Raw genomic sequence first — 25,834 nt, 5'->3', positions numbered from 1 at the left:
CCCTCTCACCCCCAGCCGATGATCGGATCTCCGGTGGATCGGCAGTTTTGATCGCCGGCGGGAGAGGTCATCAGTGCTTGATTTGTTTTAGATCGTTTTCGACGGGTCAGGCGCTTGGGGGACATAAGCGAAGGCACTACGATGGGACGATCGGAAGTGCTGCGGGTACTGGATCTGCGATCGGGGGATGCGGAAGGGGGTTAGGGTTTGATCTGAACTTACCCGCCGCGGCGGAGTTCGCCGGAGGTGCGGGCTGGCGGTGCTTGGAAGAGGAGGAAGAGGTGCGGGGTTCCTTTCCATTGAAGAAGCCCCGTTTCTTTCTCACGGTTTAGCGATTTTTTTATTGAATTATTTGGTAATTTTTTTTAACTATTATTTCATGTTTAAATTAAGATGAAATAATACTGAATCAAAGTGATAATTTAATACCAAAAGTATAATCTGCATGGCTGCAATTTTCATAATTGATCTTTTTTTCCATTGATCATCGGGATTTCTGCATTAGGTTTTGGCTGAACAGTTCGCTAATTTATTGTTCTAGGATTTGAGTATGACAATATAGTTCATGATTATTATATGGGATTATTTTAGTCACAAAATTTATAGTTATATCAAAATAATTCATGAATTTTCTAAATTATGGTTCTAATAATTTTCAGATAGAATTATTAGAATTTTATTTTAAATAATCAGAAGTTATTTTTACACTATCATCGTTCTATGATGTTCTGGAAGAGATATCATTCGAGATCATTTATTTATTTTTGTAATTTTTTGTTTTAAATGAATGAGTGATCCGTTGGAATTTAGAGTTATTTTTATTTTTATTTTTTATTTTTTTGTGCTTTTGATTAAAATCCTTAGCCATTAAACATGTCCCAGCAGTTCTTTTCTATGAGTGTTGATTTAATTAACTCAAATGAATATATGTTAAATATTATTTTAAATTTTATAATTGGAAACAAAATAATATTTACTCTTTATTTTATTTTTATTTTTATTTTTTATATTTGTCTTTTATGTTTCACTTTTTTTTTTTTTTTCTACAAGAGAATGACTAGAGGCTATTATACGAGCTTCTAGCTAGGACTGTCAAAACGGGTCGTTGTTCGCAAATAGGTCGTGTTCTGCTCGCTAAGAAGCTCGTGTTCGGCTCGTTCGCTAAGTTAACGAACCGAACACGAACAACACGAATAAAGATTTGTTTGTTCGTGTTCGGCTCGTTTTGGCTCGAAATACTACTAATCAATTAGTATTTCGATTATATATATATACAATTATAAGTATTAATTAAGAAAATAAAATAAAAATTATTAAATTAGATTCAAATGATGTTTTAATATAAATAATAATTTTTAAATCTTGCCCTAATCCTTAACATCTTATGGCTACCGATTAAGGTTGTCAAAACGACTCTTTGTTCGTGAACGGCTTGTATTCGGATTGCTAAGCAAACGAGTCAAACACGAACACACTTTTTGAGCTCAAAATATAAACGAGGACAACACGAGTTGAGCCTGAGCTCGCTTGTGTTCGGCTCGTTTACACCCCTACTTCCAGCGTCTAATAATTCTAGCAACACCTACTTAAGGTCAACTGTGTCAGAAGAGATTCGAACCATCAACCTGATGGGACTTATACCATAGATGTCAATCAACATGTCAAGATACGTAGTACTATCTTAAATTTCATTAGATATAGTTTTAATTTCTTTTTTGAATCTAAGCTATCGATTTGAATTTTGCTTTTGCAAAATTGATCGAATTAAAAATTAGTCATATCAATTTTGAATATTAAATTAATAAAATCATGTAAATAAACAAGTGATAATGATTATAATGAATATTATTTATTCCACATACTAAAAATTTAAATTTTAATGAAAATTAGTTGATATTACCCTTACTATATATGCTCCCTAATGTCACATACTGTTTTTTGGCCCTACACTTAGCCGATGTGAGACTATTTATCCGTGGCATTAAGCTATTAATAATTTGAATTATTTTTATTATCTAAAAGTTAAATTGAGTTCATCTAATAAAATTTTGATAAACTTAAACTTTAATTCAAATTTCATGAATATTAAAAGTAATTCATGTAAGTTTCGTGATCAAGTCAAAAATAATATGAGATAAGAACTTAAGTTTCATAAAATAAAAAGGTTTTTTCACTGATTAGGATTAAACAAAGAAATCACTCTTTTAAGGGCATATAATACACTATTAAATTCACATTATGATTGACTTAAGAGAGTAATCACAATATTCTCCGAAATAATTTATATACTATAAATTATTATTGAGAATGACATATAAGCCCATGATGCATTATCTAATCTCAAAATCATTCGTAAGAATCTTTCGATCATTCAACTTTTTCATTTTCTCTTTATAAAACTTAGTATTTTTATAAGATTCTTTGTCTAATTCTGTCGAGTTCATTTAACTGCAACAATATTTTCTTAACGGCTTCTTTCATATTATAATTAAATTCCTTAACAGCTCAATAAGCTTTATGTTCTAATTTTATTAGTGAATGACAAGTTTTGTCAAATATGAGCCTGTATTGGGACATTTTGATATGTGTTTTATAAGCAGTCCTATAAGTTCATAATGCATCATCTAATCTCGAAGGACAATCCTTCCTATTAGGATTGAGGTTTTCTCTAAATTCCTTTTGATTTCCTGTTAAATACTTCTGCTAAATCACTCATTTGCAAATGATATGATATGTCAATCTTATGCTTAATTTCATACTTAATAACTAATATCTCAATTTTTCTATTCCTAAAGTGGCTTCCCCATCACTAATGATCACTCTAAGCATCTCATTTTTATATTCTTATTTAAGAATTTAGCTAAACTTTGAGCATCATAATTTGGGAGATTCGCCGTCTCAATACATTTTAAAACATAATCCACATCTATTAAAATATATAAATTTATTAAGGATAACACAAAGGAACCCATAATGGCTAAACCTAAAACATAAAAAATCTCAATCTCCAAAGTAAAATTTAGGGGCATTTCATCACGCTTTGAAGTGTAGCATTCTGAGGTCTTTGATGCATCTCTGTGTAGCTCTTTCAGGTCTTTAATGTACCTATGTCTCTTAAGGTTTGTAGCATTCTGAGGCCTTTAATGTACTTGTGTTATCAAAGGCTTCCAGCCTTCTGAGGCATTTGATGTACTTATGTCTTCTGAGACTTCTAGCTTTGTGAGGTCTTTGATGTACTTATGTCTTATAAGACTTCTATTATTCTGAGGTCTTTGAGTAAAAACTCTATCAACCACTTATTCTTATAGAGTCTTTCTAGCGATGATCATGTCTACTACTAGCTTCTCATCGAGACTTGTCTCTTAGGTTCGTTTTTCAGGGGCATGGTAGTTTTCCCTCGTGTCTTGCTTCTTGGGCTTGACTTCCAGAAGCGTCATATCTTCCTAACGAGTCTTGGCTCTTCGGTTCAACTTCTAGGGGCTTGATAGTTTCTCATTGAGTCTTACCTCTTGGGCTCGATGTTCAGGGATACTGTATCTTCCCATCGAGTCTTGTCTCTTGGGCTTGACTTCCAATGGCATTTGAGTGTCTTAATGATGTCGGAATTGAGCGATTTTGAGCTCGTTGGATTCGTTTCATTAAGACGCTCGATTCCACTATGAACTCACTGGATTCAACATCCGTTTGACCTGCTAAATGTGTCCCGAAAACTTCCAAATATTGTTTAATGGCTTGATCAAGGCTCAATTTTGTTTAGAATAGATTAATATTGGTACCATCAGGTCCATCTCATCGAGCCGATTATTTGACTACAAGTTTTGCTGAAATTAGAGTTCTGAATGATTTTTTATCAAAGTTTGAACATGTCTTGCGCAAAAGGTTACTTCAACATGTGTCATATGATGGAGATTTGTTAGAGGTGTGTTTGTGTGTGTGTGTGTGTCTATATATATATATATATATTATTTCAAATTAAAACAAGCTCAACACGACCGAACAAAGTATTGTTCGTGTTCAATTTGCTTATAATTTAACTATTCGTGTTCAGCTCGCTCAGTTAACAAAAAATTCGAATACAAGCTGTTCAAAAATATCGAGCTTTTTTTATGTACATACCTTCAGTATAAACCAACAAATCCTTCAATTACAAGAGCTGCATTCTTTCCTAATTCCTCTTAGGAAAAAAAATAATATTTAAGGAATATTATTAGATATCGGGTCAAATTTTTGCAGACCCAAAATTATTATTAGGGATTTGAGTCGGTCAAATTTAGCTGAAATTAATTATTGACTTAAAACACATCATTTTTAGGTAATATTGATCAAAACAAAAATATTTTAATTATTATAATAAAAGAATTGAATTATTTTTTTTATTTATTTATTTATTTTTTTGCAATAAATGAGTTGAATTTGAACCAACATATTCACCATATTGCTTCTCCAAAATATCATAAATATTTTACCTTACATCATAAGAATTTTTTTGTTAAAATTTTTATATAAAATCATTCATCATTATCCGTTTTATAGAGTAATAGATTAAGGGTCTGTTTGGAGCGGCGGTGCGATGGGCACTGCGGGTTTGGGTAAACTGCATTTGATAGCTTTTTCAAAAAGTTGTCGTTTAAACCTTCGTTTTCCCAGCACTCATGGCTAGTGCAGAGGTAGTTTTTTAGCTACAGTCTGACTTTAAAAAAAAAAAAAAATTGTAATAACCACCGCTGTTTTTTTAACATCAGATTATTATTTAACAGCTTCACATTTATTTTTTAATAAACTGCAGGTGTCCCAAAGAGACTTAACCATTTATTCATATGATTTGAAATCATCCTTTAATGAAATAAATCATTTGAAATGCTTCATATAAATTTATTCATAATTTATCAGATTTTTTTTATTATAGGAAATTTGCCCATCGAGTCCCATAAAAGGTTTTAATGCCAATTACACTTTCTTTATTTTTTTTAAAGATTTGCATATATACCACTCAACTCCAATGTATTTACACATTAACACCTAAGCTTTAATTTTTACTAAAAATGTCGCCTGAGAAAAATATTGCGTCTGGACTCCGTCCAGACTCCAGACGCAAGCCGGGTAAGTCTAGGCGACACGAAGAGAAAATAAAAGAGTTAGAATATATGTGAATTTTCCTACATATTATTGTAGGGATAATTATATACATTTTATTAGATGTTTTTTATTGAGTGTAATATAAATTATAATTAATTTTTATATATTATATGTATTTTTAAATAAAATAAATATTTTTCAAAATTTAGTTAAACTCTTTTTTATGTTTGTCAAATTAAAAATAAGCATATATTTTTAAATGATATACTTAAACTTTTAGATGATCGTTGAAGTAGAGGAATGCTCGGGGCTTATTGTGAGATGGAAGAGTACCACTTAAACTAAAGAAAATTTTACAAGTTGGTGGCTAGCTTTGTCATGTTCAATTGCCCCCAAATGTTGGTCTTTAAAATAGAAGCATAAAACAAAGTTAAGTATTGTTGAGATGAAAATTTATAGGTGGATGAGTGGTTTTACATTTAAAAGACAAAATGCGAAATTAATATATTTGTGATAGGATTGGAGTAGCTCCATTGGCTGACAAGATTAGAAAAAATCATCTTAGATGGTTTGGTCACATTAAATGTCCACCATCTGATGATCCAATTAGGAGAAAATTAGGAGAATAGATGTTTAGGAGAATAGATGTTTTAAATTTAGCTTGTGTTAAGAATATGCAGAGGTACCTTAGTTAGTTTGGTCACATTAAATGTTCACCATCTGATGAACCAATTAGGAGAATCGATGTTTTAAATTTATCTTTTGTTAAGAAAGATAAATATAGACCTAAAAAAACTGGGGCATATTGTATAAAAAAATGATCTTAATCTATTAGATGAATGAAAATATGACATTCAATAGGACACAATGGAGAAAAAGGATTCATCGAGCCAACCCCACTTAGTGAGATAAAGACTTGTTGTTATTGTTGTTGTGTATATTTAACTTTCATTATTATGTATTGAAAATAAAGAGAATTACATTAATACATCCATATTAATCATGAAAATTATAAACATATGTATAGACTCATATATTCTTTTTATTAAATTCATATATTTATGCCAATATTAAACGGTTGCTAATTTGAATAAAATAAAAAACGAGGATATAAATTTATGTGCATTTTAAATAATTGAGTGATAATTTGAATAATAAAGATGAGAGGTAGAAGTTCTATAAACGCTTAGAGTCCGTTTAGGGCAGCTTGTGTGTTTCAGGATAAGCTGTTTATCCTGAAACGCGGCCCGCGGGCCGTCTGCGTTGGTCGACCCATGGCCTACATTTAGTGTAAAAACTCGAACGCAGTTTCATCAGTTTGGTTCAATTTTTCTATTTTGAACAAATAATGCACACCGCTAACGAATTGGTGGTGATTATTTCGTCTTCAATGTATTTACATACATACCGCACAATTCTTATGAATTTACATTTTTAAGATAGATACTTTCATATTTACCTTCATAATATTTAACCTTTTAATAATAAATAAAAAATTATTACTATTATTAACTTTTGAATATTAAAATACACCTTTCAATGCATAAGATTATGACACCAAAATATAAATGTAAACATGCTTAAGCATTAAATATGTAAATACATAAAAATTATGTGGCATGTATGTAAATTTACCATCTTCTTTTGCATTGTGTTTGCCTTGTGAGGCCTCAAGGATAGATTTGAAGAGTTTAAATTTTATTGTTTATATAGAAAAATTGCAGATTTCATGGATGGTAATATCTACCAATCTCAACATATTTTATTCTAGAGAAATTTACATACACATCACATTATTCTTATGATTTTACATATCTATCATCCCAAACATTGATATTTATATTTATAACACATTGATGTCATGAACCTACGATTGAAGACGATGTATTTCACTTCTAAAAAGATAGTAATTGCGCTATTTGTTTATGTTAGATTAATGATTTGAGCAGTATGCATATAAATACGCGTGTTAAATAGATTTGTGGTCTGTATGTAAATGGAGAAAATTTTGTGTACGTCGTCCGTACGCAAGCTACGTACAGACGCGATACACCGGCGAGGTGTTTTTTTTTGGCCGGTGTATCGTGTCTGTCATCTGTACGTAGCTCGCGTACGGATAACGTACGCGAAATTTTCTTCCTAGTATATACTCACCAGAGCTTCAAATGTCTTTCATTATATAAACCTTCTGCACCAGCGAAGGATATTCTGCATTTTTGGTTCCAGAAAATCTCTTACAGTTCTCTTTTTCCTTTTTTCATCTTCCAGATCTAGGGTTCTGTATGCAAGTGTCAATAAATATACGGCTGGATGGAGTCTCCTGCAGTTACAAAGGTGAAAAAAACTTAGAATAATAATTCAAATGTTTCTGCAAAATCTCAAAACCTTAATATAGATTTTGATAACTGATGTTGTAGAATCCAGATGAAAATAATCTCCTGGATATGTCAAGAGTATCATAAGGAGGACAAAAATAAGGGGGCATTTGCATAAATACAACCCAATTCTTATATATTTGCATATCTAACGGTTAAACTTTCATATTTACATACATAATACTCAAACATTACCACTATCACTTGATGTTTAAAAGTGAAACACATTTTCATGCATAAATTTATAATATCAAGGCGTTAGATCTGTAAATGCATAAGAATCGTGCGGGCATATATGTAAATTTCACAAATAAGAACCATAGTTGAATTTCCATCAACTATGCTCAAGCCGTGTATCAAAGATGCTCAAAATTACATAATTTATACAATACAAGATTATGTCCATCTAGTGCCATGTCCAATCTTTTTATAGTTATGTTGTCTCACCTTTGTCTTGTTGTGTCATTGTGTTTGTAAACATGTTTCATGGAAGAAAAGCCACAACAATTCTATGAGCCTCAATCTAAAGTGAGATATTGAAACTTTTGTTCTTGGTTTTACTCAAATACTACATTATTGAATTTTTAAGTTGCATGAGAATTTTATTTATATGGTCACTCTTAAAGATCGTGACACGTGTTCTCTGATTGTGTGATTTTTGTAATGAATACCACTGCATATTCCTGCTCCACACCTTCACTTGCAACCTGTACTACAACATTTTTGGACTGCCCAAGCTTAATAGAATGATCTCGGCCCCTCATCTGATATCCTCCCAAATCTCCTCTTTTTACTGCACCGAAAGCAAATAGGCTGTAGATTAATGAAAAGCTGTGAATTCCTCTGTGCCTCTCTGGTTCCTTCGACGTTCTACATGGTACCAGAGCATCTATAGACTCACGGCATCTTCTCTCCCTCGACCGGCATGGCATCCTCTTCCTCCAGTGCTTCCTCTGACGACCAACCTACAAACCAGCAAACGAATTTAAAAAGTCACAACTCGATCCCCAACCAGCTGAAGTTTATTTTGAGCAACATCCAGAGGCTAGTCTCCACTCAACTTGTTGTAGATAACCATCCAACTTGGAAGGCACGGGTACTCAAGCTATTCGAGCAAATTGATATGACAGTTTCCTCGATGATACCTGCCCCTGCCCGGCAAGTATCTACCAATCCTAATTTCACCCAAAAAATGTTAATAGACCAAAACCTAAGAGTGACTCTCTTCTCTATTATCTCTCCATCAATTTGACCATATGTCCTCCCTCTCGACACTTGTCAAGACATCTGGACAACGATTGAACGCTATCTTCAATCTTCCAACCGGCCTAGAATCATCCAGCTGAGAAACGAACTCCACAATCTCAACATGTTGAGCAAACCTATGACCCAATGCTTATTCGAAATCAAAGCTAAGGTTGATACCTTAGCAGCCACCAACGCCTCAATCAACCCAGAGGACATCATACACCACACCCTCAATTGATTGCCCTCCACCTATCATGCCTTCAAAACATTAATACGTAAAAATCTACAACCATTATCTCTTGACGATCTAGACACATTACTGTGAAGCGAAGATATCAACCTTGCCTCTCAACATATGCAGGCTCCAACTCAATCCGATTTTCATCAACTCAAAAGCATCCTTCGCTACATTAATGGCACCATATCATTCGAACTTCCAATCTCCCGCTCTAACCTCACCCTAAAGCATACAACAACTCAGATAGAGCAGGAAACCTCACCGATCACAAGTCCACATCCTGTGCTTTTCTCAACAGCACACCTGTGTCATATTCAGCCAAAACACAAATAACTATTGCTCGTTCCTCAATTGAAGCAAAATATCGAGCTCTCACCTCGGCAGCCGCAGACATCATTTGGCTTCGACGCTTCCTCACTGATCTTCACACACAACAACTCCAACCAATCGTTCTCTACTGCAACAGCATCTCTGCAATTGCACTTTCAAACAACCCAGTCTAGCACACTCACACCAAAGACATTGAGAATGGCTGTCACTTCATTTGGGACTGCATCCAGCAACGCCACATCATTGTTCTTCATAGCACCACTCAACATTAGCTCACCGACATCTTCAAGAAGGCTCTCTCCAACTCCAGATTCTAGCACTGAATTCCAAGCTGATCACTTCAACTGAAATCCTCAACTTAAGGGGGGATGTAACGTATACCGCCGCATTGTTAAGCTTGGACAGTCCAGATTTGTAGTACACCTCAACTTGTAACCTGTACTACAACAAGTCTGGACTGTTCAAGTTTAACAAATGATCTAAGTCACTCATCTGATATCCTCTCGAATCTCCTCTTTCCATTCATTACTCTTTACTGTAATAGGTTGGATTAATGAAAAACTGTAAATTCCTCCATACCACCCTGGTTCCTTCGACATTTTTCAGTTTTATCACTAAATGAGACAATAAAAAGGAACGATTATCACTAGGGCCAAGAGGTGATCACCATAAAACGATATCATCAAATTACATTCATTGTTAGAGCTCATAAAATCTCTAATGGTTCTCCTTAAAGATAAATTAAAGATAGCACATAATAGAGCGCAAAGCCCTCAATTAGCTAAAGTCAACTTAAAACTATCTTCCGAAACAAACATTCATCACAAGCAGACAGCTTTTAATGAAACGATGGAACTTATGACTATTTATAAAGATAGTTTGATTATATTTGGCTGACTATTTCTTTTGACAAAGTAAACCAGGATTCGCAACATAAGACGATGAAACCATAGAATCTTAATCAAGTTCACTATTATTCCCCAAAAATCATCCACTCTAAGCTAATGACAATAATTTTTTTAATCTAAAGTCAATTATAATTATCATGCACTAAGCACTTAGCATCTAACAATAACCTCAATCAAAGTTCTCTCTCTTCATTGAGCGAAGTAATAAAGTATAGTGGTTTATGTCTATGAAGAAACAAATTTTAAAGTCCTCATAAAATGAGGATAGAAATCTGTAAGTAGTACCTTATCTTAAAAATAAATCTAGTTTCTAAAAATTAGACCCGCAATACAGAATGTCATAGAAGAGCCAGGCATGAAGTTCCAGGGCCCACACCCTTCAAGTTACGGTCGCCAATAGAGAATTTACTAACAATAAAAAAAACTGACATAGCCTAGCAAGCACAAAGATCCATGACTAATTTGTACTACATATATATTCTACTTGGAAGTAAAATTAGGGTTACCTGAATGAAAAATCATCCACGACTAAAAATGCAATAAGATGTAAAGTTGGTGCTCAATAAACCACTAACGAATGAGCTTAAGAAGAAATTGAGTTAGGTAAGCAATGTAGTGATGGCAAAATAAGACCGTAGAGATAGAACAAATGACACCTTCTCCCTGTCGTAGCTGTAGGTTCAAATATACAACTAACAAAAAGTAGAATAAAAAAATTACAAGGAAAAACTCTTACTTTTCAGGAAGTTCATTGACTCCATCCCAATGCCTTCTAGAAAGAACCGTCCTACCCCTTCTGTTTTGGCCAAATGTTTCAACATACCAACCACCAATGTCATGCGTAGAAGATCGAGGTTCAAAAAGCCAGAATCTGAAAAATCATTTGGCATTCAATCATCAAATAAAATCTACATTCAGATATGAAAATAAATATTACCCATGATTTTGAATGCACGCTCTGAGAAAAGAATGAAACGCCATTTATCCAAGTATTAAAATTTAACCGGAATAACCTTTTGTTTTCTCTGTTACTCAAAAAATCAAACTATATACCATTCAAATACTTCCAAGAAGAATTAGCACATGGAATAAGTGCATAACTTAATAGATTTCAAAAGCTAAACATATTATGTCACAGTGAATGTTAAAATAAATTTAAGAAAAGCCATGCAATTGGCTTTTGAAACATAGGTATGCAGCCCGGAGAGACTAAAGTATTTCCAATAAAATAACTTCACACTGCTCTTGATCCAAAGAGAATGGATTTACAAAATCCAATTTAATCCTAGTAATCATCCACCAAAAGCAATCCTTAGATCGATTTACCTTACTGGTCATTCTTACACATGAGCTGTTGATAAGGCAACCTTGTTGCAAATAGGAAAATTAGGACAGCAAATGATGACTAATATGGCCGTAAACAAGTAGAACTGAGTGGAGTAATCCACAGCTTGAGCTTGAGCTTGAATTCGAGCTCAATCTTATCTCTGCGAGTTTGTCAACTCATAGGGCAGCCTATTTATTATTAAAGAGAAAATAATTTTGATTCAAAAATCTATTATAATAAAATGGCAAAAAAAATGAAAAATTAGAAGAGAAATAATAAGAGATCACATGATATAAGAAACTAAAACATAAACTCTTAGATTTAATATATTTTAAGAGCAGTTTACATAAATATTTTTAAAACGAGCTAAAGAGTCAAGTGAGAACTAACTCAAAATTTTGATTCATTAGCCCATCAAGTTCAACTTGTGAGCTTTTCACAGAGCTAAGATCGTACCAATTCAGTAGTTGACTTGGCTCTGTTACACCCCAAATGACTGGTGCTGATTGAAGAGATATTTCCAAGGAAATTTAATCGAACCATCCATGACTAAATGTGCTGCTTTTCCGGCTTTAATTTTTTTTTTAAGACCATCTTCATGCAATGTAATATGACCTAGTCTTAAACTACTTAAGAAAAGAAATCATTGTCGGTTTTGGGCGGGGGAAATAATCATCCCTCTTCAATTTAATAGAATATAATTACAAGATAAATAGAGGGTGATGGCTCCGACATTAGGAAAATAATAAAATCAGTCATAACTTCTCATGATAAAAGAAGGAAACAAGAACAATGACATACAAATAATTCTACATTCCAAAAATAGAAAATGCTAATAATAGAAGGTATTAAAAATAAAATGTTTCTAAAAATCCAATGCCCCCTCAAATTGGAGCATAAAGATATCAATCATGCCTAACTTGCTTATAAAGAGCTCAAAATTAGGCTTGGACAATCGTTTGGTGAAGATATCTGCTATATATTGAGCAGTAGGGATAAATGGCATGCAAATGCTCCACAATCAATCTTCTCTTTTATGAATGACCTATCATTCTACATATGCTTTATGAGATCATGCGCAGTGAATTTTCTACAATGCTTATGGTTGTTTTATTGTCCGGAATAATTTCATTGGCATGTTTATGAGATCTACAACTCTTCAAAAATTCTTTTCAACCATAAGGTCTCACATACTCCATTTGTCATAGCCCAATACTTTGCCTAAACACTACTCCTTGCAACCACATTTTGTTTCTTACTTCGCCATCTAATCAAGTTTCCCCACACATAGGCGCAATATCCAAAAATTGATCTCCTGTCCGTAATTGAGTCTGTCCAATCTACAACAGTATATGTCTTTGTAAAGTCTTCCAAAAGAGTAACTCTTTACTTGATATACTTTTTAGATACCATAGAATTCTATTGACAACTTTAAAGCGTTTCTCATAGGGCAATTGCATAAATTGACTTACCAAACTAACAACAAAGGCAATGTGTGGGCATGTATGTGATGAATAAATCAACTCACTCACCAAATTTTGATACTTAACTGTATTCATTGGATCAACTTCCTTCCCATCTCCCAGTCTCTAATTGGGATCAATTAGAATGTCTGTAGGTCTAGACTGATGCATCTTGAGAAGATGAATAACATAATTTCATTAGGAGACAACTATTACTTTCTTCGATCGAGGAACCTTCATGCCAAAGAAATACCTTAGAGATCCTAAGTTATTAGTTTCAAAAACAAATGATAGGTGAGAATAATATCATCTGTATACACAAGTCATATGGTTATCTTCCCATCATTTGAATGTCTTAAAAACATTGTATGATCTCCCTACTCTTGAGTATACCCCTAACATTTAACAAATAATGTAAATTTCTTAAACTGTGTTCTCGATGACCACTTCAACACGTGTAAGAAGTTTTTTGTTTGCACATATTTATGTCAAATTTCTCACTATATCCCGGAGATGTATCCATATACACTTCTTCCTCCAAGTCCCGATTGAATAAGACATTTTTTATATACAACTTTTGTAGGAGTCATTCAAGATTAATTGCAAGTGCTAGAAGAACCCTTACAAAGTTTACTTTTGCAACTAGGGCTTATGTCTCTAAATAATTAATATCATAGCTCTTCATTGGCAACTAGTCAGCCCTGCGTTGTTCTAAAAATACATCAGAAGTATACTTAATTAAAGACACTTATTTGCGCCTGACTGCTATCTTCGCTATAGACAGGTCAACCAATTCCCACATGCCAATTTTTTCAAGAGCTTTCACCTCCTTGAAAATAGCATCATTCCACTTAGGGGACTTTCAAAGCATCCTGCATGGTACTAGCAATCTTCATACACAAAAATTGCAAAATGGGTGAGAAACTTTCATACGACACATAATGGAAAAATGGGTGTTGGATGAAAGTTATTTCCCCAGTGAGAGGGCTAGACCCATTAGACCAAAGATTTAAAACAAGCTCTGATACAAAACAAGAAGACTCAAAACTCAAAGAAGAAGTGAATTGAACATGGGTTGAAGGACTAATGAGGACATTATCAAGAAGAAAAATTATGTCAAAAAATTTTCCCGACTCTTCACGCCTAAATTGAAAAAAAAATTTCTTGAATCGTGTTAGAGGTTTCCTACCAAAGATTTGACTTCCGGCTTTGTCTAAACTCTGGTTAACGTTGGCTAAGAACATGTAGACCAGATCATTTTTTTCTCTCTTCCTGTAATGAGCATAATCATTCGATTTTTCCCAAATGTCATGAAAATATTGATTAAGCTCCTTTCATAATATTACTAACTCATTGTAATATGTAGTAACATCACGATCATTTTATTTGGATTTCCAAAATTGAGTTTTCAACTCAAAAATTTGCGAAGAACTCTCCAAGTCTAAATAGAGATTTCAAACGGCCTCCTAGATATCTCAAGTGGTAGGAAGAAATAAATGAGGTTTCTCTATCGTAGGCTCCATGAAGTTCATGAGTCAACCCATCACAAGAGAAATTGCATAATGCCATTTTTTTCAAATTTGAATTGTTAGCATTAGGTTTTGAAATTTCTCTGATTAAATATTCAAATTTGCCTCATATTGATCGTTAATTTTATGCATTGAGCCCACCCGAGATAGTGGTGTCTAAGGTTGTAAATGAACCAAGCTTGAGCGAGCTTAGGCTTGGCTCATTTGAAATTAGTTCATGTTCGAACTTGGTTCGTGTTCAAAATTGCTCGTGAACAATGAGTTCATGTCTAGCTCGAATTATATATTTTTGTTCGTGTGAATGGTGTTGGATTCGAACCCGCACCACTTCTATGCAATATAAGGCACAGAACCGCATAACCACACAAGTTGTTATGATTTAAACTTAGATATAAATATATAATATATTATTATATAAATAATATATAAAATTTCTTTATTTCGAGCAAAAATGAGCTGAACACGATCGAACAAAAGGTTGCTCACGTTAGGCTCGTTTATAATTCGAACTTAAAAAATTTGTTCATGTTTGACTTGTTTACTTAATGAACAGTTTAAACACGAGCGACTTAACAAGTCGAACATGAGTTGTTCATGAACAAGAGTTTTTTGACAACCCTAGTTGTGTTTATTAAGTTTTATAATTGTTAGGTAAAGTGGTGAATTCTAAGAAAAATATTCAGCCGATACAGACATGAGAAGAGTTCTAGGATGAGGTGAGGTGATTTCAGAATTATTAGAACCAGTCCATGTTGTAGAATTTCTTTGAACTCCCATTATTATTGTTGATTAGAACAAAATCCTCAGAATATGAGAAGAGCAGCAAACATGCAATAGCTACCTCAAGGAAAAAAAAGCACACCACAGTTTGGATACAAGCTTGACCTCCGCAATTTCGGCCTTGTTGTCGATGCTAAAGGAAGGATAAGGAACGTTGTTAAATCAAGCAACGTCGAGTCTCTGAAAGTCACAATCCAATCGTTGACTTCTCAGTTGGCTCTAATCGTGATTGTATCAGGAGAGGTCTCTAAACGCCGTCGTTGCCTTCCCAGAAGACTCTAATATCGAGGGGTCGGTCACAAAGGTGATGGTATTACATGAACCTAGGAGGGGCAGGAGATAAGAGACAGAACCTGCAGACAATCAATGGGATTGGATCCTTGTTTTGAAGGCATAAGTCGTTTCTGAGATCATGTAAGTTTTAGGAGGAGAAAAATAATTATCCCTCTTCAATTTCATAAAAAACAATTACAAGATAAATAGAGGGGATGGCTCCCACATTTGAAAAATAATAAAATCAACCATAACTTCTTATGATAAAAAAAGAAACATAAATTAGAACATACCAAAAATTCTAATATATATATATATATATATACTAAAAATAAAATCTACCTACAAATCCAACAATTGTCAAAATCATCAATAGCTTTTCTATCTAGTTCGACCGACTTTATAAAGAGACGAGCAATCAAATAAAAGGTTTTTATCTTGGACTTTAATAGACATCAAAAACTATACTGTAAGACATGAAAATATTAATATAATTGATCAGAAGCTTCAGCTAATGAATTTGAATCATTTCAATTTTCCTTGGCTTCAAAAGATTAGAAAAAACAATCAGTTACTTGCTAGGGGGCAAGCGAGCTCTGGTACATCGACATTCATATGCCGAAACTTCGCCCTCACCAATTTGAAACCAGTGCATGTGCTTCACCTGGAAAGGCATACATGAAAACGTCACAAAATGCAGACAAGTTCTATAAGAAGTTTAAATATTGGCAAATTTACATACTTAGCACACAATTCTTATGTATTTACATAATCTGAAACCTAAACTTTCATATTTACACACATAGCACCAAATCCGCTAATGTATGTGTATAAATATTAAAATTTAGACATTAATACATAAGAATTGTGTGCTCTGTATGCAAATGCCCCTAAATAAAAATGGGCCTTACTTCTGTTCATATATGAACAAAAAAATTCCGATGTAGTGTAATAAATATCTAAAAGCATGTGGATCTTCTGATAAATTTTTGTGTATCTTTTATGAGCATGATGCTGCAGAGCAATCGAAGAACGTAAAAATGAATTAAAGAAGAGAGGGAAGAGGAAGTTTCTACATGTTAAAACTTTGGTTCTCTAGTGATTTTAGTATCTCACAAATAAATACATAGGAAGGTATTACCTCGATAGGTCAAAGGTTTTAGTTGGCAGAGTGGTGAGGAGTGATGCATGACTATCATGAATTGACTCAAATTGATCCAAACAATCATGATAAGGAAGACATACATACATGTCACTCAATTCATATGTATTTACATACACTGCATCTTATCTATGCATGAAAAGTTGCCTTTCACTTTTAAAAGTAAAAATTGCATTATTTTTTATATGATTAAATAGATTAAAGTGGTATAAATGTAAAAAGTAAAGTTTGAGCGTTAGATATGCAATTACACAGGAATTGGGTGGTATGCATGTAAATGCCCCATATGAATAAGAATATATTATCGTTATTACAGAATGAATAGAACGGTGACCTTTTACAACAAAAGAATAAAAAGAAGAATAGCCATAGTACTAAAGAAAATCTTTTAGAAGGTTAAAACCACAAATCAATACATAAATCATACTTAAAACGTATCGAAAAATTAGTGTATATGGTCAAATTTTAAAAGATACAAAAGCTTAAATGGTTTGCGCACCAGCAATGTTCGATGTTTTACTATCACGTGAGTTTTCTGCCCATTTCCATCATAAACAGAGCATAATCCTTCTTCTGAATTACTTCCTAAACCAGTTATTGTTCCCAAGAGAACCTTGAAATCTTGGGGACTTGGGTTATCGATATAGATATTATCATTCAGATTAAGGAAAACATTTATACGGTCTTCATTATCTTCCATAGAGCCACACTTGGATTTACATTGAGCAGGACTTCTGGTTGCTGTAGCTACTAATTTTCCAGAAATATGCAACTCCAGATTTCTGTATATATCTGTTGCATAATTTCTACTTTGTCGCACTTCCGTTTCCTGAAAATCTTCACCCATACTTTCCTTGCTACAATATTGAAAAAGTTCACATTCTGAAGATTCAAAAGAAGCCAATTTTTCTGAGTGGAGATCTGACAATTGAGGAACATTATCAACTGTATAAATAACTCCAAAAAGATATCTCCCTGAAACCAAATGCAGAACCTCAGAAGTTTCACGCAAAGACCTCTCTTCAGCTTCAAAACTACTAGGAAGAAGATCCATAGATTCTATAATGGGGCCATAATATGCAAAATGTATTGCTGAATAAAGTTCACTCTCGAGTTTATTTAAATAACCAGAACCAGTAGAAACTTTTTTCTGGGTAATAATATCATTGAGTAAATGTTTGTACCATCTTAACCATTCAACTACGTCATCCGGCTTTGATATTGCTATAGTAGAGTTATATGTGTACATAGCTGAAGAGTACCCAGATTTCTTCTGCAATATCTTCTTCTGTGAAAACAGATAGATATCATAATGGACCCTCGTTTCAGAATCTGACAGAATCTGCAATGGAAAACAGAGTAAAACATCAAACAACATAAATAAAAATAAAAAATGACACAAATTCATAACTCTTAAAACTAGAATAGAAATAGCAATGGACGAAACACAATATAATATGTACTATGTCAATTGGATGGAAAGTATGTGTACCTAGAGTAAAACAGTGACAAATTTTGAATTTTTTGTCATGGATATTGGAATTTTTTTTGTCCTCTAGATTTCAATATTTTATTAGGAATGTTCTAATCTTAATTTGTTAGCATTTTTGACCAATTTGATAGGAATTTGTAGGAAATTTATAAACAAAATGTTAGTTTATATGAGTTTGTGTTAGTGATTTGTTAGTCTGATAACAAATTGAAACAAGTTTGTTATTTCTTCTGTCTATAAATATAGAAATTTTGATTCATGGAATATAATTTATGGCATTAATAAAATTCTTATTGTTGATGTGAAGACATTTCTTTTTAATTTATTATGAAATTTTAATCCTTGATCAAGTATGAGTACTACTTATCTCTTTACTTTTTATTAATTGTTTTATCTTTTCAATCCCCTCTATTTCTTCAAACTTCCTCAATTAATTCTCTTGTTTTTCCTTTATGTCCAACCAAAGGCCTTCCTCTTACCATAATAGCCACGAAATTATAAATTCCTACAATTTACTTACAATTCATGAAATTATTGTTCACAACACAAAAGATCATACAATAGAAAATTCCTTTCTTAATTCAATTCAAATGTATTAAGCAGAGGAAGGACAAAGACATCGTTTAACGGAGAGCCCCCGTTCTGCAAATCTCCTCTAAAATTCATGGCCGGTCGAACGGACGAGGCAAGCTTCAATCTAAAAAGACAAAAATTTATCGTTCTTGTGATACACTGCTTTCAGAAAAAAAATTATTGTTCTTGTGATACACTGCTTCATCAAACAAAAACTTTTCTATAGTTCAACGTTCACTGAAACAACCGAACGGAACTTCACCGTCTTCTCAAACCAAGCCTAAAGCTCTTCAAAGATTATTCCATTTGGGGTGGCTGGAGCTTTCTATAAAATCAGTTATATAACTTCGACAAAAAGTTGACTCTTTAATTATTGTGTGTAATGTAATGTATACATTTTTCTCTTCCGAAAAAGGAATACAACAGCCATTTCTTCAGCTACTATAAGTTAGTAAAATTTAATTCTAAAAAACTACTACTCGCAACATAAATCCCTTGAACAATCACAATTGATGCGGACTAGAAAATTTGCGGCGGTAGAGTAACGGACTATCATCTTAGCGTTGTAAAAAAGTTCAGTACACACACAGATGAAAGAAAAACAAGCGATAATGACTCCAGAAGTTTTTTACGTGGAAAACTCGTAACGAAAAAACCACGGGGCATGACTCAGTTGCAGAAATCCACTATTGATTGATGATTACAGAAATCTCTTGTCCCACAGACGAGAAATGATAACTATATTTTTCAGATTACAACGTCGATTGACGAAGTCTGGTTAATAATGATCAATGGCGGTTAGTGACAGTCACTGCCGGTTGGCGGAGTTCGATGACGGTCGGCGGTGGTCGACGACGGTCAGCGGTGGTTGTTGGAGGTCGGCGGTGGTTGATACACCTAAAATATATAGTGTTTTTAGACACATTTTTATACCTATTTTTTAGATATTGCGCTTTAATGAAAGTTATTTGTGTGTTTTTCTTTCAGGTACAAGTAAAAATGTGAAAAATGCTAAAAGGTATGAAAAATGATCAAATTTGGAGCAAAAATGTAAAAATGATGTAAAAGTATTTTGGCGCCTAAGCGCCGGTGAAACAGAAAAGGCCGTGCCTAAGTGCCAGAGGCCCCGCGCTTAAGTGTTAGTGACAGTTACTTGAAGGGTTAATTCATTTTGACGAATTTCGAAGGGACATTTGAGGCACCTATTGGCTGGCACTTATTGGCTAAATGGGTGGTTATAACCACCAAGGACGAAAATATAATTAAAGGACTTGTGAAAGGATGCATACCTTGGCAAATACATCGAATCATGACACATTTTGAAGAGATACCAAGACACCTCTTGGAAAATTATAAAAGAAAGAAGTTTAGACTTTTAGAAGAGTCCTGAAAAAATTCTTGAAGAAGTTCGTGAAGAAGCTTTTGGAGAAAATTTTAGGCACCATAAATTTATTTTTCCTTTTGTTTTTAGTTTTATTTTGAGAGTTAAGAGTGTTGTAAGAGAGAAGAGATTTAAAGAAAGTTCAAGAGTTTGGTAGGGGATTTGAGATAAGTTTTTATCTTTGTTTTAAACTACTTTTGGTTTTAAGGTTTGACAATGATTTCTACTTTTAAATTAAAGTGCGGTTTTGTTTTCTCCATGGATTTTGAGTAGTTTTTATTATCTTTCTCCTTAAAATGATAAGTGAATAAAGTGTTGGATGGAAGTTGTGGAGAACGTTAATCTTTAATGTTGGAAAAAGTTGTGATGATTTAATTTCATTTATTTCTCGATTTGGCTCATTTAGATGTTAAAATTTGTTGTGAGAACATGTAAGAATTGGGATAGTATTGTCTCAGTCAACAATTGGAAAGAATCACATGAAATTATATGAATGAGAATGTAGTTTATATGATTGAGTGCAAATAAATAGGGAAATAATCTTTGAAGGGTGTAGAGTTAGAGAACTTTAGAGTGACAGACTAAAACCCCCAACTTGGTTTATCGTTTTAGGTTTTGATTCGAGATGTTAGCCCCCAGGTAGGGGGAACCGAGGGAACTTTAGAGTGAGAGCTAGTATCTTCCACGCCTGACCGGTTTTCAGAACTATTCAAACTTTAAATTAGTCAATATATTTTATAACATCTCTGGTAAAGGTAAAGAAGAATATTGCTCATATTTGGCACAATACAATTTGAATATTTTCACAACAGAATTCTTATACTTATTACTAATTCATGATAAGTAGAAAGATATTTTGTATTCAGTGTTTTTCTTTTACATAAACTCAAGTTATCTTTAATAAGTTTTTATTTCATTTTCAAATATTAAAAATACCAAAAAGAGTTTAAATTTCATTCATGTGATAAAAACTATAGTTTAAGTATTTGTCTTTTTAAAGTTTAAAATTTGTTATTTTATTTATCGCATACTGTGAACAACCCCTGTGTGTTCGATATTCGGGGTTTAATCAAAAAGTCATATACTACTTGATAATTATACGTATATTTGCGTAGTAACCCAATATATATTAACTTAAAAAGTTAAATTCTTATTTTTTCCAAGATCAAGTTTTTGGTCTTGTTGCAAAGTAAGGAAAGACAGGTGAAAAATATAATCAAATACATTGTTATATTGTTGCATATAAACAGTCGAGATCAGTGGACGACAGCAGTCGGCGGTAGTCGACGACGATTGGCGGTGATGCTAAGCTGCAGCTTCTCCTCAAGGCCTCAGGCTCTTCTAGACTTAAGCTCCCCCTCATGTGAGGGGTGGGGTCTATTTACAGTGTTTTGGGTGCAATTAATGTCGGAATATCAACCATTTCAATCAGACGGTCCAGAGAGTTTCACTCGATCATGTGGCATTTAATGGACATTTGAGTGTTTTAACGATGTCAGAATTGAGTGATTTTTGGCTCGTTGGATTTGATTTGTCAAGACGCTCAATTTAAGTATAAACTTATCATATTCGACAATCATTTGACCTTCCAAATGTGTCTGAAAATCTTTCAATAGTGGTTTAATGACTTGATCTGAGCTTAATTTGACTCGGATTAGACTTGTTTTTATATCATTAGGTCTGTCTCATCGAGCCGGTTAATTTGACTAAGAGTTTGCAGAAATCAGAGCTTCGGATGATTTTTTATCATGATTTTAATGTTTCTTGCTCAAAATCTCGTATCGAGATCCGTGTCATGCCTCAAGATTCATGTCAGATGATGAAAAATTTATTGGATGCGTATCAGTTGTCCTCCTATTTTTTGACGACCTCAATTTTATCGTCCAAAAAGTATAAACACTTCTTTATACACACACACAGATATATATATATATATATAAGTAAAGTTGAATATAACGTATCAAGGGCCAATTTGAGCGGATTTAGACTTGGAACATATCCAAATAATTCAATTTGAGCTTACATGTTTCGATTCTAGCTGGATCGAGCTCAATTCAATTTTGAGTCAATGACAAGTAGAACATAGACTTGGCACAGGCATGAGAACGCCAAACGACGGAATGCTAAAGCAGAAGTGGGATCAGCGAAAAGCAGGTGTTGGAGCTGAACAGCAAGAAATGGAAGTGGAGGAGGCTGGAGCTAAATGATCATTTTAATTATTTTAATAATTAGCATTTAACAATTCAATTTTTTTTTCACCCTATAAATAGAGGTCTGAAGGAGAGGGTAGAGGTGAAGTCCTCAGCTGATTCAGGATTTCCCAGAAGAAGAAAATCATCTTGCATAGAGGTGAAGAGTTGCGGCGAACCATTGCTGTGAAGCGTCGCGACGAAGAGTTGCGGCAAAGCGTTGCGGTGCAGAATTACGGTGACACGTAGTGAAGAAGCGACGTGGTAAAGCATCGCGGCAAAGCGTTGCGGTGAAGGGTTGGGGCGAAGCGTTGCGACGAAACGTCGCGGTGAAGCTTTTCGGTGAAACGTCGCTGCGAAACGTTATTGAAATAACGACAACCGGAGAACCTCGTTCTGGTACTTCAACTAATTGAGCATATTCCTCACCTTATGGGTATGTTACTATTCATGAATCAGCCTTGAGAGTTGGTCTACGATTTTTGTCGGCATCTGAGTTTATTGAAATTATGAAAGCGTTTAGGGTTTGCATTGCTCAGTTATCTTGTCGAGTGGTGACAGTCATTATTGGATTGACAATTTTCTTTAGAAGTCGCGGGTTTACGTTAACACCGGCAATTTTGACACTACTGTGTGGATTTTTTTACTGATACGCATGATCATGTGTTGTTTAAGCATAAGACGTTGGATTTCCGCCTAAAGTAACCGATAAAAAAATGGTTAGTGAAAGTCTTCTTTGCAAAAAATGATTGGGGGCTTCACGAGAGGCGAGGAAGGTTTCAACAATTGTTTGTAGCTCTTCAGACTACCGAAGAGGGAATATTGCAGATGTTGAGATTTCGTGGCTTGAAGGAGCTGTTGTTTGAGACAGTATATTTACGAATTTGTGAGTGAGGAATCATTATTCAATGTCAAGCTGTCTTTTCACCCCGAACAGTCAACAGATGTAGTGTTAAAAAAATCTAAGAAGAGAGCTTCCGAGCTAGCCATCGCAGAATCCTCAAAGCGGCTCCCAACGAGCAGTGAATGTGAAGTACTGCTTCATAAACAAAAAAAGTTGAAACATCACAAGAGCCATTGCCAAGCCCTTCAACTATTCACGTTCCTGAAAATATATTGTCTCATAAATGTACTGGGCTCTTGGAAGCCGAGAGTTTTGTAAGTTTCTTTCATTTTATTCTACTATATAATTATTTCATCTCTCTAACCCATATTTATTTTCTTCGTGGATAAGATGGTGGAAATCCAGCAGGGGCTAGAACTGGCATTGAGAAGCCGGAATTTCGAGTTTGTTAAGATCAAATATTTCCAAGGCGAGTGAAAGTATCGGTATGAATCTAGGGTTGAAAAATTACATCTCTGGAATCACAGTTGACAGAGTGCAAGCAGAACTTTCAACAATGGCAACCTCCCTCTCGTTGCAGCTTCAGAATCTCGAGAAAACTCGGGAGGGGTTGGTGGAAGAACAAATCAGTCTTCGTGAAAGTAGTAAGAGCATGAAAGCCCTTAAGTCGACGGTGTTAGCCCAAGAAGAAGATATCTGACTTTTGAGGTCCGCAAAAGATATTGATGTTTCATAAGTTAAGCGTAAAACAATCGAGGACTTTAAGGACTCACTTGACTTTAAGACTATCATTCGAGACAGTGTTCAAGAGTCTCGTGATCGAGTGCTTGATGTTGAGGTAAAGGAGTAACAAAAATGGTTCACAGAGGAAGGATTCATCCGAGGTTTTCTGAAGGGAGTCGAGCGTCGAACCGGGATTGCCCTTGCCCTAACATACCTAGTCGCCAAAATACCAACTCGCCATATTTTCCACCATAAATCCAACCATCCATAACAAACAGAAAACGAATCCCTCGAAATCCCCCACCTCGTATCCCAAAAAGAAATTACCCGTTTACACTTATTCTAACCATGCAATCAACAATTAACAACACGCACCTCATATGCAGCAAGGATTTGGAGGAACCGAAGGGAGGCAGCGACTTCATCGGAAGAAGTACAAACGTCCGGGTGTGTCTCCTTCGCGAGTTTCCGAAAGGAGGCCTTTATCTCGGCGGATGAGCACTTCTCCGATATCCCCAACACCTCATAAGCGCTCTTACCAGAAAACTCGCAGCCGGTAAAGTCAGACGTACTGAAAGTTCTTCCCGTATGGACTTCGCCGGCGATCTTCCTCGCGGAGAAGAGGGGGTGGTTGAATTCCAGAAGGAAGGATCTGAAGCTCATCTGCCGCGGAAGCGCTAGTCGCTCAAGTGTACTGTGAAAATGGCCGGAGAGTCCAAGACAAAAACCAGAGAGGAGAGAAGCCGTGCGGTCAACATCTGAAAATCAGAGAAGAGGTGGCTGAAATTCTAAAGATATTGGAAAAAATATTACCTCGTACTCATACAGGGCGCCACGTGTTAAGCGGGTCTCATCATTCTTAATACTGGCAATATCGGTGTATTACGATTGGGGCCCATTTGACACTTGACGCCGTACCATTGGACTCCTAAGTGCGTTAGGAGCCCTGATGTAATATTATCTCTATTAAAAATATTTGGACGATGAAACCAACCGTTTCATTTGGAACAGTTTATAAGTGTGGCGGTGTTTTTAAAAATGTCGTCTAACCATTTGGTTTGCGTGTTTTGAAAACGTTGTCTGCCGTGCTTGTGTTTTTTACATTAAACGCAGGCCGCGGGTCGACTCTCGCAGACGACCCATGTGCCGCGTTTCAGAATAAGTTATTTATCCTGAAACGCACAAGCTGCCCAAAACAGACCCTAATATGTCCTCATATGCATCATTGGCAGATTACGTGGCAACCAGTAGTTGGCCTTCCGGGCATGTAAATGTCCGAACGAATATTTTTTCGAGGATTAGACGACTGCATGGCCTTGATATTGGTCTATTTTTAGTGTGATAATAGTATTAGTATTGAGACGCAATGCCACATCAATATCACTCAAATATCATTACCTTGTGTAGGTCGAGGGTACGCAATATCCTCTTCTAAAACTATGCAAATTAAAGATTATAAAACTATTGTATAAAGTTTATATTATTGGATATAGGGTTTGAATTTGATTATTTGAGGTTAAATTTAACTCTATAGATTTTAGAAATTTTAAAATAATAAATAATAATAATAATAATAATAATATTCAACTTATTTACTCATGTGCAGGAATGTTAAGGAGTTAACTTATTAAATGCTTAATATTAATTAAACTTATAAGTGGTTCATATAGTTCAATTAATATTTTAAATTTTTTATTTATTATTAATATATTATATATTTTACACTAAGCTAGGTATATTTATGCCCCTCCTCACATATTATTTCATATTGTCATTACTCTCAATTTTACGAAAAAAGATTACGTCAGAATACCGCACGTTCAGGCGAAAAATTATACCATACATACACCGCATGCAGAGATCTCTGCATGCGGTATCCGATCTCCACCTTCGATCACGTAAAGATGTATTTCGGTGGGCCCC

The 25,834-nt window shown here is 34.4% G+C and overlaps 2 protein-coding genes across 3 annotated transcripts in view; one reads left to right on the top strand and one right to left on the bottom strand.

The window, feature by feature from the left end:
* LOC110031270 (zinc finger protein 1-like) overlaps window positions 1-366 on the top strand; it is a 640-nt gene extending 274 nt beyond the window's left edge. Inside the window, exon 2 of the mRNA XM_020734384.1 lies at window positions 7-366. Within this exon, the coding sequence (XP_020590043.1) occupies window positions 7-332 (326 nt within the window). The 3' untranslated portion in view covers window positions 333-366. The remainder of the gene's footprint in view (window positions 1-6) is intronic.
* A 6,823-nt stretch (window positions 367-7,189) lies between these two features.
* LOC110031320 lies at window positions 7,190-24,692 on the bottom strand. 2 transcript variants are annotated; one of them, XM_020734465.1, is made up of 5 exons: window positions 24,287-24,692; window positions 17,209-18,051; window positions 16,123-16,211; window positions 10,912-11,046; window positions 7,190-7,396 (listed from the first exon to the last, which is right to left on the bottom strand). In XM_020734465.1, the coding sequence occupies exons 1-5, from the start codon at window positions 24,572-24,574 to the stop codon at window positions 7,252-7,254; spliced, it is 1,500 nt and encodes a 499-aa protein (XP_020590124.1). In that variant the 5' UTR covers window positions 24,575-24,692; the 3' UTR covers window positions 7,190-7,251. The 2 variants fall into 2 exon arrangements, 1 of the variants encoding a protein (XP_020590124.1); XR_002294729.1 differs by lacking the exon at window positions 7,190-7,396 and adding an exon at window positions 11,502-11,690 and having other exon boundaries at window positions 10,971-11,046.
* Between the last annotated feature and the right edge of the window lie 1,142 nt (window positions 24,693-25,834).

This window comes from Phalaenopsis equestris, unplaced genomic scaffold (genome assembly GCF_001263595.1).
Source record: "Phalaenopsis equestris unplaced genomic scaffold, ASM126359v1 Scaffold000800, whole genome shotgun sequence".
NCBI lineage: Eukaryota > Viridiplantae > Streptophyta > Magnoliopsida > Asparagales > Orchidaceae > Phalaenopsis > Phalaenopsis equestris.
Note: the sequence above shows the minus strand (reverse complement) of the source record. Positions and strands in the feature narration are given on the sequence as shown.

Bases quoted from the DNA above. Each gene is read 5' to 3' on its own strand.
- LOC110031320 (XM_020734465.1), bottom strand. From the start codon at position 24,574: ATGAGCTTCAGATCCTTCCTTCTGGAATTCAACCACCCCCTCTTCTCC. The intron at 16,212-17,208 runs GTGCGCAAACCA...ATGCCTTTCCAG, and splicing joins TAAAACATCGAACATTGCTG to GTGAAGCACATGCACTGGTT. The intron at 7,397-10,911 runs GTAAGAGTTTTT...TTGTAACTGCAG, and splicing joins GTCAATGAACTTCCTGAAAA to GAGACTCCATCCAGCCGTAT.